This window comes from Pituophis catenifer, unplaced genomic scaffold (genome assembly GCF_029215685.1).
Source record: "Pituophis catenifer annectens isolate HBS135680 unplaced genomic scaffold, rPitCat1.0.hap2 SCAF_3, whole genome shotgun sequence".
Lineage (NCBI taxonomy): Eukaryota > Metazoa > Chordata > Lepidosauria > Squamata > Colubridae > Pituophis > Pituophis catenifer.
Window position 1 is genome coordinate 122,577,339 of NW_027256883.1, and position 15,626 is coordinate 122,592,964.

General features: G+C 34.7%; 1 protein-coding gene across 1 annotated transcript; it reads right to left on the reverse strand.

Annotated features, from left to right (window-relative positions):
* Positions 1 to 5,628: 5,628 nt before the first annotated feature.
* On the reverse strand, positions 5,629 to 12,253 carry LOC139314953 (complement factor H-related protein 2-like). The gene is made up of 4 exons (XM_070940976.1): positions 12,152 to 12,253; positions 9,292 to 9,348; positions 7,387 to 7,569; positions 5,629 to 6,435 (listed from the first exon to the last, which is right to left on the reverse strand). Exons 1-4 carry the CDS (start codon positions 12,210 to 12,212, stop codon positions 6,239 to 6,241), a joined length of 498 nt encoding a protein of 165 aa, XP_070797077.1. The 5' UTR covers positions 12,213 to 12,253; the 3' UTR covers positions 5,629 to 6,238.
* Positions 12,254 to 15,626: the final 3,373 nt, after the last annotated feature.

A 15,626-nucleotide genomic window follows, 5' to 3' on the forward strand; every position in this document is an offset into this window, starting at 1 on the left:
TATAGTATGTAAGAATGGCCAGCAGTGCCTCTGTTTTCATTCATTCATTATTTATTTATGCTAATTATCTGCTTTTCTTTATGACAGGTAGGTTTCACGTAGTATGGAAAATGATTCCCACAAAGTGGTCCTATTATAAGAATAGGGTAATTGGTTCCAGCTCAATGAAAATAGACAATTAAAATTTCAAAGCATAAATATTACAAAGTTATGAAATATTGTATAACCATAAAAAAAACCTATATCCAAAGTGTACCTGCTGTCTCCAGTATTCTGCTGTAGTTCTTCAAATGAACCTCTTATTTTTGAGCTTTCCTTGAACAGAATCTTTCTTTTCTCTATTTTGTATATACAATGGTTAGCATCTAAAATTCAACAGCTCTCCATATGTATTAGCCTCAACTGCCAATGTGCTAGTCTCAATTGTGTGCATGCTAGCCTTGCATTAACTGAATTTTAACTATGCAGTCTGATATCAATTTATAATTCACATTATTTGAACTCCTACCAATTGTGATCTACCTGTATGTCCAACTGGTAGCTCTCTCTCTTTCACTTTTGCTAAAAACTTTCCCACCTTCTTTATAGGGGACTGTTCAATTATTCCTCTACTTACATTACTCTCAAGCCAGGGTGAAATTCAGCAGGTTCTGAAAGGTTCTGGAGATCCGGTAGTGGAAATTTTGAGTAGTTCGGAGAACTGGCAAATACCACCTCTGGCTGGCCCCAGAGTGGGGTAGGAATGGGGATTTTGCAGTATCCTTCCTCTGCCACATCCATCAAGCCACACCATGCCCACCAAGCCACGCCCACAGAACCAGTAGTAAAAAAAATGTGAATTTCACCACTGTCTCAAGCTACATTGAAGCAATCATTTCATCACATAGCCCACTTACCAAAACACTTTGGTGGAGGTATCCAACCTTCTGCTTTACATGTTATCCAGTCAGACCCTTCCAGATCATATCCAGGGTGGCACTTATACTGTATTCTGTCATTTTCCAGATATTCCTTTTGTTTATTCATTTCAGTCTTTCCAAAATCAATTTCAGGTGGGCTGCAGACTGAAGTTACAGTTAGCAGCATGCAGACAATTGTATTTATTGTTTTTTTTTTCTTGGCAGCACAACAAATGCAGCATGATTTTCTTAAGTTAGATTCCAATTTTACATATTATTCCTTCTCCTAAAGTTCATTCATATTCCTGTGCTATCATTTTTCCTCAGAATAGCCACCTTTTTAAAGTAGCATCTAAATAATGACCCTGTTAGCTCACTGCATTCCAGTGTTTCTAATATTGACCACTCTGGGAGAATGGTATTGCTTTTAGTACTGATTAAACTAATAAAGATACGATATAAATAAATAAACAGATAAATATGTTTTGTTTTTGATAAAGAATGCAGTTGTTATTGTAACCATTAGCATGGGATTGCCAATATGTTATATGCTTATGAAGAATACATTTCTATGTATAGTAACACCAAATGTAAATGGCATGTCACAGCATTCTAAGAAGTATAATATTCTGCTGAACAACTTCATAAACATCTAACTGTGTACTAAACCACTGTTCTACAGTAACTGGAAAATTAATAATATAGCTGCCAGAATTTTACAATTTTAAATTTAAAAAATGCAAAACTGATTTTTTTCCCCCTGCAAATCTAATTCTTATAGGAATTTGTTCTACAATTCTGAAATAATTCATAGAATACTTTTTGTCATATATATATGAAAAAGTTATATTTTCATATAGCTATGTCCATATTAAAAATATTGAGAACTCACCATGGTCAGAAGTACATATTCCTAGAAGAAATGATACAACGCACAGCAGCCAATCCATCATTAGGCTTATAGTAATTTAATAATTATTTTCAGAATGAGATCTTCTATTTGTTCTAATTTTTCCAACAAATAATATCTTAAATATTCTTCTTCTCCTTTTACTTCACCAATTGTTTCCCTGTGTGTATGTTTTACTGTTTAGTACATAAAGTCCCCTTATTTTATATACTGTAACATAACTAGAATTTATTTCAGCTGTAAAATCCACTTAAAATTATCTGCTAAATTGATATATTAGTTCTGATTTACATTTTCAGTAATAAGGATTAACACAAGCAGACTTTTTGAATAATAGAATCCTATATGAAACTGTTTGGCAAAGAATATATTTAAAAATAGCCAATTCAGTAAAAGGTCATGAAGACAGAAGCAAGAAAAAAATTGATTTAAAGATCACAAGATTCAGTTATGGATCTTGGATCTGTGTTTTAAAAAGCAACCGGATTACCTTCTAACAAAAGGCAGACTGCCAAATTCAACAAAGAGCCTGTATCCAAATCTCAATTCTGAAATCTGCATGGGGAAAGGGGTAGTGACTACTGAAATGTTTAGGAAATATTAATTCAATGCTTTTCCCTGAAAAGGATCCTGCTAAAACTTTCACTGTAGTTAAAAGCTAAAATCTTCTCAAATCCTCATTCTTTCTCAGTGCTTTTACCACCTAGGAAATGTATTCATTTCTATTTTAAATAAAACAATCTATTGAAGAGTTCTAATATTATTTGTCCTGCTTTAGGAGCATTTCTTGAGTATTTCTAAATTAATTTAATTCTATACTTTGAATCAACTGAACCCTTCAGTCTGTACAAAAAGGATAAAATGTAATGAGACTGCAATTTTCTGAAAGAAGACAAAGCATTTTTCATCATATCATTGTGATGGCACCACATCAGAATGTTCAGAAGACTGACGGGTTTTTATATTTAACCTTATAGATACTATTTCTTCCAGGAGAAATAAATATTTTCTTTTGCTTTGCCGATTTGAAAATTACTGCTACTTTTTCTTTACTGAGGTAGAAACGCTTTCTTGATTCTTCTGCCAATCAGCTTTAGGAAAACCTTTGCAACCTAGAGTTAAGACTGCAAAACTAGAGGTTCCAGGTCATCACACATTATAATCTGGTACAAACATACCTCACAATCACTTTAACATTGTTTTCCCCTTCTTCCCACAGATATTACCAATGACTTATGAATTTGGGGCAGTGGTGTCCTAGAGTTGGCTTGCCCTGACTGGCAAGAGCTAATTATTTGGTTTCATAACTTTGTGAGCAGGTTAAAAACAATGCTTAGTGCATTGAACAACTGTTAGTCATCTAGTGACTTAGCACAGCACAGCAATGTGTTATCTTTACCAGCACACTAATGGTTTGGTGTTTGTTTATTACTGATAGCATGGCAGATTTTGTTTTCCTGCCTGTTTCATAATTTAAAAATTGCTTGGGACATGATTATCTTGTTTACTAATTAAATGGTTATATATTTTTTTTACTTTTTGTATATATTTTACAAATCATCCACTCATGGGAAACTACCAAATGTTGGATGCTTCCACATGGAGGGCTTCCAGTGCAATTAATCAGAAGACATTCACTTACTCTTTCCTTCCTGTCTAACAGATTTTCTGTGGGATAGGGAAAAGAAAAATGGCATGAAAAACAATGAGAAGCTACTAAGGGTAACAATTCCATGAATGAGACAAGTGATTGCATAATAAAACGCCCTTCTTCAATCCACTTTTTTTGCTGGTCCACTTTGCTCTGACTACAACTGAAATGGAGAAAATGAAGGATGAAATGTGATGTCATATGTGCAGCTTTTTGCCTTTTCCCACTCCTGGTATCCTTAAAATATGATTCATACTGTTGGAGTCTATTCTGGAGCTTGAAGATGAAGAGAAGATAATTCACTTTGCATCTATCCTGGTTGTCAGAAACAGTTCCTTTTTATCCCCTCAGTGGGTTTTACCTTTTACTTTATTACTGCAAGGGAATAAATAACCGTTATTCTATTTTGAAGAATTCTTCCTCCCCCACCCATTTCCATCTGGTTGCTAAGCAACTACTTTAGTAAATAACTGACAATCTTCTCAGAAGATGCTCATTGGCTGCCCCCACATGTGCAAAGCACAACTGTTGAAAAACTAGGTGAGGCATTTCCAAATTTCATAATCTGTTATGGTGACCGATACTGGTTGCAATTATAAGTAGTAGCATTTTTAAAATATTGATTTTATCTAACTTTCCTCAAAACTCAGACATCGCAAGTTTGACATGGCATTGATAAGAACTGGATCCCTGAATATGAGTGAGGGACTTTTACCTTTGTAATGGGTCTTCTTTGCCCTCCCGAAAATATGAATCACCAAGTAATTCAGGCAAAGTAAGCAGTCTTTATTCAAGGGGAGTTTTTTTGTACAATACAGAAACAAATGATACATACAAAATATATGTGATACATCAGGAATCAAGTGATCAAAGAATAAAAGACATTGATAATATGTGAGATTCAAACAATAAAGAATATTGATTCTACCTAACTTTCCACAAGTGACAAATTTATGGCTTACATTATTTCATCCCAGCAGGTTTGCTTCTTCCTTATATCTTCTTTAACATTAACATGTTAGAACAACTTAAGCAGTATGTAATTAGAATAACAATATACAGGATGCTTTTAAACATATTTCCCTTTATACAAATCCCAGCTTTCTAAAAATGAGAGTTTTTAACAAGGATAAAAACTCATGCGATGTTCTATGTATTGTATATAATTTGAATTAAACAGATTATAGCAAACACAGTCATCCTCACATTTTCTTGATGAATTGTAGCTTCTTTAATTACCACCTGGTAGCCTTAGAATTCTTTTCAGTACAATATGACCTGCTCTGTCAGTTGCTATCCTAGTAAACTCCTAAAAGTTTTAAAGCAATTAATTTAACATTCTTTGTTTTACAACTAAAGGCCTTGTTTTTAATTAATGGCTGAAAAAATAATTACACAAGTTATCTGTCACATGCACATTTTTAAAATAGAAACCACAGGCCAGAATGCTGAAAGGACAGTTTATATAGCAGTGCTGTAACACATAGCCCCATTAAACTAATGGGAGGCCACTACAGATTATATTGATAAGCTGGCAGGACTAAATCAATCTTTGGAAAAGTGTGTAAGTCCCAAACGTTCTTGGTTCATGGTGCCCATAGTATCTCAGTAGGTTTTTCACAATGCCCCTCAATTCATGAACTGGCTTTGATACCTTGCAGCATCATGGCACACAGTTTGGGAACTATGAGTTTAACAGAAACAATGAATTCACATAGGAGTGCTGTGGAATATTTTAAATTTTCAAGGAAACACAGTGATGCTCGATTAGCAGTTTCTGCGCTGTAGATGTTGAATATCATTGTGTTTCCCTTTAAAATATCCTGGTTCCTGTGAGTTTGCTATGGCAACCTGAAATGCCAGTTTGAAACAGCAGTTCTAGGTACTAGGATTCTTACAATGGTCTACAGTTGAAAGGTGGATTGGCAGAGTAATGTACTGTGATCCCTCCTTCAGATGGGATTTCAAGATGGCACACAATGTAAATCAATAAGGGGTGGGAATTATGATTAAATAGGAAACCTGATTAGTATTTGTTCTTCTGAACAGATGAAAACATATCACTTACTGTATTTTTCGGAGTATAAGACCTTTTTCCCCCTAAAAGGGGGTGAAACTTTAGGTGCATCTTATACACCGAATGTAGTCCCACCCACCCACTGGCCCCCACCCTTTGGTCTCTGCCTCGCAGCAGTTACCTCCTTGCAAGCAAACAGCAAGAAAAAACAGCTACTTTCAGCTTCAGCACAGCCTAATAAGCACAAGTTGATTGGATCGGCCTCCCGACTCTCAGCTGATTTGCTCTGAGCTGTTTTGCGCAGGGCTCTGCTGCTTGTTGCAAAGAGGTAAATTGCTGGAGCAGATTTTTTTCCCTTGTGCTAATCAAGCTATGCTGAAAAAGAAAATGAAAGTAGAGCAGGCTGTTTGCTGTTTGGTCCAACGAGGCAAAATTGCTCAGAGGCAGAGGGAGATTTATTTTTCTTCTTTTCCTCACCAAAAAAGGTAGGTGCGTCTTATACTCCGGTGTGTCTTATACTCCGAAAAATATGGTAAGTTTCACTTCTGAGGATTCTAAAGACCAAAGAGCTCACAAATAATCACCAATTACAGGAGATGTCAGCAGACAGGATAAGAATCAACACAATTTGCCGCTTCATTCTTTCTTTCTGATTTTTAAAAGTACCTTAAAGACAGGCAATTATACGCCAACATGCAAGGAAAAAGTTATGTGAATATGTGTGGATTTTTAATAGGCGAATTAAAAAATACTTAACTCTATTATACACATCTGGGATACACCCATCGTCCCTTTACACATTGTTTCATAAATGGTGATGATAATGGATGCTTATGGAATCCTGGTTTACACACAAACTCCATCCAATAATCAGATGATCTCATAGAGGTTGACTTGGTAATCCACCTCAGTTGAATATTGTTGCGGTCCATATCAACATCATCAGCTCTACAAGTTTCTGAAGAATAAATAAATGTACTTATATATTAAATTGATATAGCACACTAAAAATATTGCCGAATAATTAGAACAGAATAATTAATAAAGTTAAATTTTTTATTTAGGTCTTATGTTAAATAATGCACAGTGAACTTTTAAGTATAACATAGATAAATTGAAGGGGTAATAATCATATCAAACATGTTAATTTCATCAGACTAATAGAAATGCTATACCATGAGAGTCTTAGATTTTGGATACTGATTATAATGGTCTTAGACTCTGATCTTCTAAAAAAACTTAACTATTGAGCAAAAATTCCTAACTACCCTGCTGCAAATAAATAAATATATCCATTTATACTACAGAATGACAATTATTGTAACTATGTCCCAATTTTGAACTTGTAATTATTTATTTGCACATTTGTATACGTGTGTGTGTATATACATACAATGCATGCTCCGAGTAAGCGATCCTGCAGCTATTGACAAATAAAATCCAAAAATAAATACTAGATCCATCCGGAAAATTAAAAACAAATAATAAAATATATCCCAAATTATTTAAAAGCATTGCAAGCATCAAAATCTAGTACTCATAATATTATTTTAAAAAATAGAAAATGCATGAAGAATATATGGCATATTAAGATGTGATAGCAAAATGGGCATGACAATTATGGGAGAAATATAAAAATATGTTTTAAAATATAAAGTACACTAAAGTATAAAAATATGTCTTAAGGACAATAAAAATGAGGCTGACTATACTGAGTGGGGAAGAGAATTCTAAGGTATTGGTGCCGCTATAGAAAAATCCCTATCTAAAACACCCTTCTTTGCAGGGAAGCAAAAATATCAGAGAAAATAGCCATTTTTATGCTTTTTTTGGGTTATGATTAGTGTTTTTCTTAGAAGGATATTTTGCCAACACTACAGGATTTCTCAGTTTTAAACTGTATACTTACGAACACATCTCGGAACACCTCTCCAATGGCCATTCTCACACTTTGCAATTGGAGTGCCCTCCATTTCATACAGCCTGTAGCACTGATATATCACAGTTTCACCTGATAAGAATTCCTGTCTTCTGTTGTTTAGAAGCATTGCGTTACCAATAGCAGGTGGAGGACCACAACTTGCTGGAATCTCTACAATTAAAATATTTAATAAATGGATATAGTAGACTGACTAACAAGTCAGCCCTGGGTATAATTGTACTATATAAAAGCATGGAATAAACAGAATGATTGTTTTTTACTCTGAAAGCCAATTTCAAAAGACTTTCTGCTATTTATCATTGGATTCTATATTATATTCAGTGACTGTTATTGCTCCTGTTCAATTATTATGAGAGAGCACAGCCAAGTAATATCCTAATCATCATTATTAGACAAAAATATATTTTATTTCATTATAAACAGTGATAAATTCTAATAACCATAAGAAAATTTCCACAAAGTCATAAAACAATGAGCAAAAATTCTTGTTATTAAAATCAATCTTAATAAATTAGTTCCAATCCAGGCTGGTCATGAAGTAGACTGATTTCCTCTTTATATTGCAAGCAGTTTCTTTTGTGCCATTATGTCTCAAAATGCTTCCAGTTTTTGGTTTAAAAATACTCCAAAGGATACAATAATCTATCATATCTCAAAAAGTGAATCTTTCCAGAAGCTCTCCATTTCTAATACTTCTGATCTCCCACTTTACCCAGCATTTATCTTTGGAAGGTTAAGTAATAAGTTACAATTCCTATCTACCATTCCCCATTTTTTGTCCATCTCTGTTATTAATTCTGTATGATATTAGGATATATTTTTCTGATGAGGACCCATCACTTAGTTACAGAATTAGTTTCTGTTCCGAGAATCTTGGGTTAACAAGGTCACAGATTATAGGCTAGAAACACATCTGCTTGAGAATTAAAATAGATGTGCTACAGAAAACATGCAATTCTTTGGGTGTATGTGTAAATGTACATCTTTTTTGAATTAATATTGCCAGGTATAATATACGTTTGCCTCTGCATATTTTTTCCTAAAATCAAGATTTATTTTATTGTTTTAAGTAATTTTTACTTTAAAAAATAAAAATTAAAAAAGTATTTTTTTTAAAAAATGTAACTAATTAATAATATTAAATTAACATAATTAATTACACTTGTGAAAATTGAAACATTGAAGAGTTAGGATATTTTCATAAGATATAACAAGACTATTTTTCTTGACAATATACAAAGTTGATGTTATCAAGAGTTCCTAGATAAAGATAAAATTTCACACTTTCGAAGATGTATGATCCTAAGAAATCCACAATACTCGTAGCCCATTGATATTTTATTAGCATGAAACAATAATATTGTAATATGTACTTTAAAAATATGCTTCTCACATATTGAAAATATGTATCACATTGGGCTGGATTCAAATTTAGTGGAATTCTTTCAATAATTGGGATTCTACTGTAAAGTCCACCAGTAAACATTAAATGGAAATCGAGTTTGGTTTAGTAGTTACAATGATAGCCTAGAAAACAGGAGCCTGTGAGTTCTAGGCCTGCCTTAGGCATGAATGACAACTGAATGCTTTGTGCCAGTTATTCTTTCTTAGGCCAACACATCTCATAGGAGGAAAGAGTATCAGATATGTTTGCCATCTTGAGTTAGTATGTATATTTATATATAAATTTGTCCATGATATACAGTATGTGTATATATGCATGATAATCTGAGTTTGAGATGACTGAGTTTGAAATATTTTATTGTTTACTTGTTCATTTTTTTAAAAAAGCATACACAGATCTATCTCACCTAAGGTTTAATGACCTTCTCAAAATTCATTTTTTAATACATTACAGAGTTTGTATCTTACCTGGCTCAGTAAGTAGATTGACCAAGTCATCATATGGAACTTGCATCTGCTGGGATACTGAAAGAGCAATGCGGATTGCAAAAAGGAGGTAGTAAATTTCAATTGTATTAAGTTTTGCAGAGAGAAGAACTTAATTTCTATTAATGGAATAAGTTAATGATCTTTTTCTGCACTAATAAGCTCTGCCATTTCTTTGGGAGTAAAAATTCTTGCCTGTAAGTAATTCACTTTTTGCAAAATGTAGATGCAATGGCTACTTCGCATTCTCATTTATAGAACCATTTGTAAGTCCTTCTATGTATCACAAAGAAACATCAATTCATAGTAACTGATTCCTTCCTTCTCAATTTTTTTTTTCAGTTGGACTATTTTGCACCTACATTGAAATCAATGAATATAATTATTATGTAAAACTTAAGTTTCATTCATTTCAAGGTCTGGAACCCTTTCAATATTGGTTAAGCATTCTTTCTGTGAAACCACTTGCCTTTTTCTTTTATAGTGTAGTTTTTTTCCCCTCTAATTGTTTTGGAAAGGAGAAGATTGTAAGTCAGGAATAGTAATGGAGCTTTTTCATTTAGCATGATTCAGAGCTAGTAAATGTTGCATCAGCAGCTGTAATGGTGTGTTGGAAAGGCTTTGGGAGATTAGGCAGAAACTCAGCCAAGGGAATGGTCAGATAAGAGAAAGGGAGATTGCAAGATTGATGTTGGCACTACAGGATAAATCAGTTAGAAAAAACAACCAGATCAGCTGAATCTACTTTATTGTAATTGGCTACATTGGCAGAAACTTGTAAGTACAGGTAGTCCTTAATTTATGACCACAATTGGGATCAGAATTTCCATTGCTGAGCAAGGTCATTGTTGTGAGATGCATCCAATTTTATGATCTTTTTTCCATGGTTGCTAGGTGAATCACTGCAGGTGTTAAATAATCATGTAGTTGTTAAGTGAACCAGCCTTCCCACACTGAGTTTGCTTATTCTAAGAGGGCTGCTGGAAAGATCACAAATGGCAATCACATGATCCTGGGATGCTACAGCCATCATAAATACATGCCAGTTGCAAAGTGCCTGAATTTTGATCATGCAGCCATAGGGATGCTGCAATAGTCCTAAGTGCAAGGACCAGACGTAAATCACTTTTTCAGTGCTGTAGTACCATAGAACAGTCACTAAACAAATGGTTGTTAGTCAAGGGCTGTATGAAAATATAAACCTTCTCCATACCATCCACACTTGTCTCTTTTACAGCCAGAGAAGGGAGGATCTTTTCTGGGCCTCTTGCCTCTTGTACTATCTAGTTGTGGGCTAATCTGTCTCTTCCCTGACTATTCCCTTTGCGTGATCTTTTTGTCCAGCCTCCCAAGGCCTTTCTCACATACCATTATAGTTACATACTTGCCTGCCTACTGTTCTTAAGATATGAAGTATATTTGACCATGACCATGAAAGCTGCCTTATTGTTCAGACTTTTCCCCAGCACTTTTACAATGACTTCATACTTGTACACAACAAGTGTTGTGGTAGGGATCAAACAAGGAACCCCACGAGAAATGTTAATCTGTTAGCTAGCTCCAAAGCTGCACACCACAGCCCAACATTATGGTCAAAAGCAATATCTGGTTTTTCTATACATACTGAAACAATTATTCAAAAACTGAATAGGAAAAGAAAAAACAAACCACTCCCTACACATACACACAAAAAGATCCTGGCCCTTGACCACATGTGTGACATAGCACTTCACAAGTGCATTATTGTCCCACCAACTGTGTCACTTGTCTTCAGAGAAAATATTAAGTGCAGCCCTCAATCATGGATGCTATTAATATTCCTCAGTGGATAGCTGTTATAAGATTAACAATTCCATTGTAATGTGTTCAACTGGGAAACAATAGAAAAATATTGGTGACTACTTGAAGCTTCTTAATGCCTAGCAAAAGTTATTTTGCCATACATTTTTGCAAACTTTACCGACTTCTTCAAATGCACGGTTTTGTAACTGGAGGTTAGAGTATAATATGTGTGTTTGCCTTGTCAAAGTACAAAACTGGTGCTGAAACCCAGCCAAATAATTTTGGCACATGAAAAATTTTGCAACCAGTTTCCCCTGTCAACAACTATATACAAGTCCAAGAAATTATATAACAAATAATATGTTGGTCTTTCAAAATCTGTTAACTAAAATGACTTTCTCAATTGTACTAACAACTGAATTATTAATAATTGATTAATAAAAATCAGTGGATGATTATTGATGAGAACTGATAAGAATCTTCAACTAAGTCTTTCTGTTACTTACAACATAATATACCATCTGTATTTCATTTCCACCTAACCTCATTGTTTACGAATAATTTAATGATAAACCCACACATATTTGTCACAGGCAATTATTGCATCTCTTGAAGTGGAATACAGAATTCCAAATTTTAAAATAAGATAAAGGTGACTTTAGGGGCCACAACAGATGTACACATCCATCCTTAATGTAGAAGTTCCTGTGAATTCTGTAACTATTGCAAAATTCAGAAAGGGATATCAAGTACTATTATGTTATTACATTTCAGTACATAAGCTGAATAGACATGATTGAACATCTAACCACACTTACTTAGCCAATGGACATGAGCTGCAATATAAAGAACAATCCTATTATCTGATTTAGATACAAATATGATAAATCACAATTTTCTCATGACATGTTCTTGTTTTATAAGACTTAATTTAAAATAATTGATATTTTTCTCTAGTTTTCCTAAAAAGTACTAATAAAACTCTATTTGTCCTGCAAAAAAAAAGGACAACTTTTACTTCTCCTTGAATAAATCAAATTAAAAAAAAATAATAACTTACCCTTCTGAAGAATACAATTTGTCCATAATAGGACAAAAATTATATAGCCAAAACAGTGCATGTTGGTATTTCAGATTGTCAACATCGACACCATTCAGTTGGGGCTTTTTATCACTGACACCAATAACTGTCCTTGGGGAGGTTTTTCAGCTCTGGATCCACAAAACAGATTATTTACTTATTCATACTCCAAAGTCCACAAGACTTCTGTGTTTATTAGAAACCTGCATTATAAAGTATTAAGCAATATGCTTACCCAAGACAAATGTTCTTCAGAATTTGTCAAAGGAAAGGACAATGGTGAACAGACTTGAAATTCCTAACCTAATTCATTATACAACAAAACCCACATGGGATTTTCTGAGACCCACACATTAGTGTACAAACATATGAAATGATCTCTGCCAAGCAAGAGGGGGTGGGGATGTCATTTGAGCAAAGAATATTGAGAAAGACTGATTATCCTATATTTTGGAGAACTAATTCTTCGTTATATTTGAATGTTTACTGCTGCTTGGTAGATATAGTACACATACACATTCTAAATAGGAATCTTCTTCTGTTTTAAAAAGGGATCTGTTTTGCCTTTAAAGCTTCTCCCCACCTTTAGTTTAGGACTTCCCTTAAGTAAAAAAATAAATAAAAATAAAACAATGGAATAAGCCATAGCTGAGGGAGTAAAGCCAATTAGAGAATTATAAAGTGGGAGGGCCTAGCCAAGGTTTCCTACACAAAGGGGGAGGGGCAGAGTAATAAAATCATGTTGTAAGAAATAGTTTTAATATTATTTAGTACTATTCCTCCTCTTCCTCAGGGAAAAGTGGTAGGTTACCTAGAATTTTAGGCTTCATTTTTAGCATTTTAAAAGGTGATATTGGCATTTTTAGTCTAGTGCCCCCCCCCCCTTTTTTTTAATTTCCAAGGATTTTTTTTTTCTTAGTCCAGGCCATTTCTTTCAGCATGTGAGAACTTGTTTTTTCATCACTAAACAATAGAGAGTGTATAAATACAATTTTAAGTTTTAAGAAAGATAACAATCCCAGCTGGGAAAGAGAAATATAACCCATAAATATGCCACTTATGGAATGCTATGTAGAATAATGTTTTCTAGTGTTCTGACATGTAATCAATGTCTTTTATTCTTTGATCACTTGCCTTTTGACCTATTACGTAGAAAAATGTATATATCATTTGTTTTAATAATCATAATAATAATCAGAATAGAGCTGGAAGGGACTGTGGAGGTCTTCTAGTCCAACCCCCTACTCAAGCAGGAGACCCTATACCATTTCAGAGAAGTGGCTGCCCAATCTCTTCTTAAAAGCCTTCAGTGATGGAGCACCCACAACTTCTGAAGGCAAGCCATTCCTCTGATTTATTGTTCTCTGTTAGAAAGTTTCTCCTTAATTCCAGGTTGCTTTTCTCCTTAATTAGTTTCCATCAGTTGTTTGTCTTGCCTTTTGGTGCTTTGGAAAATAAGCTAACCTCCTTCTTCTTTATGGCAGCCCCTCAAATGCTGGAATACTGCTATCATGTCCTAGTCCTTTTTTTTCTCTAGTCTACCCTTACCTAATTCCTGCAAAGACTTGATCCTCCTTAATAAATCCTTTTGCTTTGCCTGAATTACTTGGTGATTTGCATTTTTGGGTGGGCAAAGAAGCCTATTTGGAAATGTAAATATGTTTCAAATTTAGGGATAAAGTTCATATTAGCTCCACAACAAACTTGAGGTCTCTTGAGTTTTGAGGAAACAATTCTATCAACTGATGGTGCAGTGGGTAAGGCTGAGGAAGGGACCAGCAGAATTCTTCACTCACACAAGTAAAGGAGATAGTGGTGTTTATGTTTCAGATACAGATAGTCCTCACTTAGTAACCACAATTGAGATTAGCATCTCTGCCACGGAATACGATCGCTAAACAGAAAATCATATGGATGGCAACTAGGCTTATGACCTTACTTCCCCTTTAGTCTTTAAACAATACCACTTTAAATGGTTACTAAGCAACAAAAATCATGATGTTCATTTATTATTTTAATTCTACCTTCTGTATTAATTCTGCTTGTCACAAGCTGGTTGTGAAGCACATGATTGGTGATTATGTGTCTGCTGGACTTCAAAAATTGTAATTATGAGGATTGATCACAAAGTTTTTTTTTTTCTAGAACTGTCATCACTTTGAATGGTTGCTGTGTGACACAATTGATAAGCGAGGACTTACCTGAAGTCAGTCTATTTCCTCCATTAGAAACCCTAGAGTTGAGGGCAAAAGTCAGGGTGAAGATGAAGAAGATTCTTTCTGTAACTGAGACAATGTAATGTGGTGGTACTGGGAACTGAGCAGACCTCCCATTACTGGAAAACTCTTAAGTTGTGCTTAAAAGACCAGTTCTGCGCTGTTTGCAATCACTGCAACATTGGGGGAAGGGGGGACAACTTTCCATCTTGGCAGCACTAAAACACCTGTTTTGTTTATCTCTGACATTACTACAGAATTACTACTACAGAGCCCATATTACTAGCAAAAAGTGATTGGCTCTCAAATAGCAAGATCCCTCCACAATTTGAAGCAGTCATTTGGCAGCAAGAGTGGTTAAAAAACACCAGATGGTACTTTTGAATGACCAGCTAGCTATTCTGTATGTTGGAGGATGATGGATTCTGCTACTTTCTCCATCTGATTACACCAACTGCTTTATCTTCTCACCCAGCAATTTTGCCAGCCAAGCAGGACCTACCCAAATCATGGATGCAGCAAGAAAGTGTTTTGAATAGCGTAGCAATAAGCTGAAGTCCTTATGTTTATTTTATCCTGGTCCAGTAGGAGTGGGCTCTGTCTTCTTACCTTTCCTTCAGCATGTACTGGTTTCAATGGGGTGAAAATAAAAGAATGAAGAGCCCTGGTGGCACAGTAGTTGGAATGTAGTATTGCAGGCAAACTTTGAGATGGATCCTGATGGAGCTCAGTTGATTCAGCCCTCCATCCTTCAGTAAAATGAGGGCCCAGATTGTTGAGGGCAATATGCAGACATTATAAATCACCCACAGAGTGCTGTAAAGCACAATGAGGCAGTATATAACTGTATGTGCTATTGCTAATACCTTCCACAATAAGCACAGCACTTCTCATGATGCAAAACCGCACCCCTAATAGGGACTGCTTTGTGGTGGGCAATGAATATGACTCACACAGCAGATGAGTTATTCATATTGAGTTGCTAAATTCAATCATAGCCAGGGACAATAGAACAACATGAAAAGTGCAACCCATTAAAAATCTTTGTTAGAGTCATCTATGTTGCTCACGAATTGAATCAGATTGTGAGGGATGGCCTTGGTATGAAGAGATTATCTGGAAAAGTGTGATTGCTCATTATTTCCAGTGATGTATAAAAGGGAGACAGATACCAGGTTGTCATTCATCTTGACATCTGATCTTCAAATATCCCCATCCAAAAAATACTATCTGTTGTT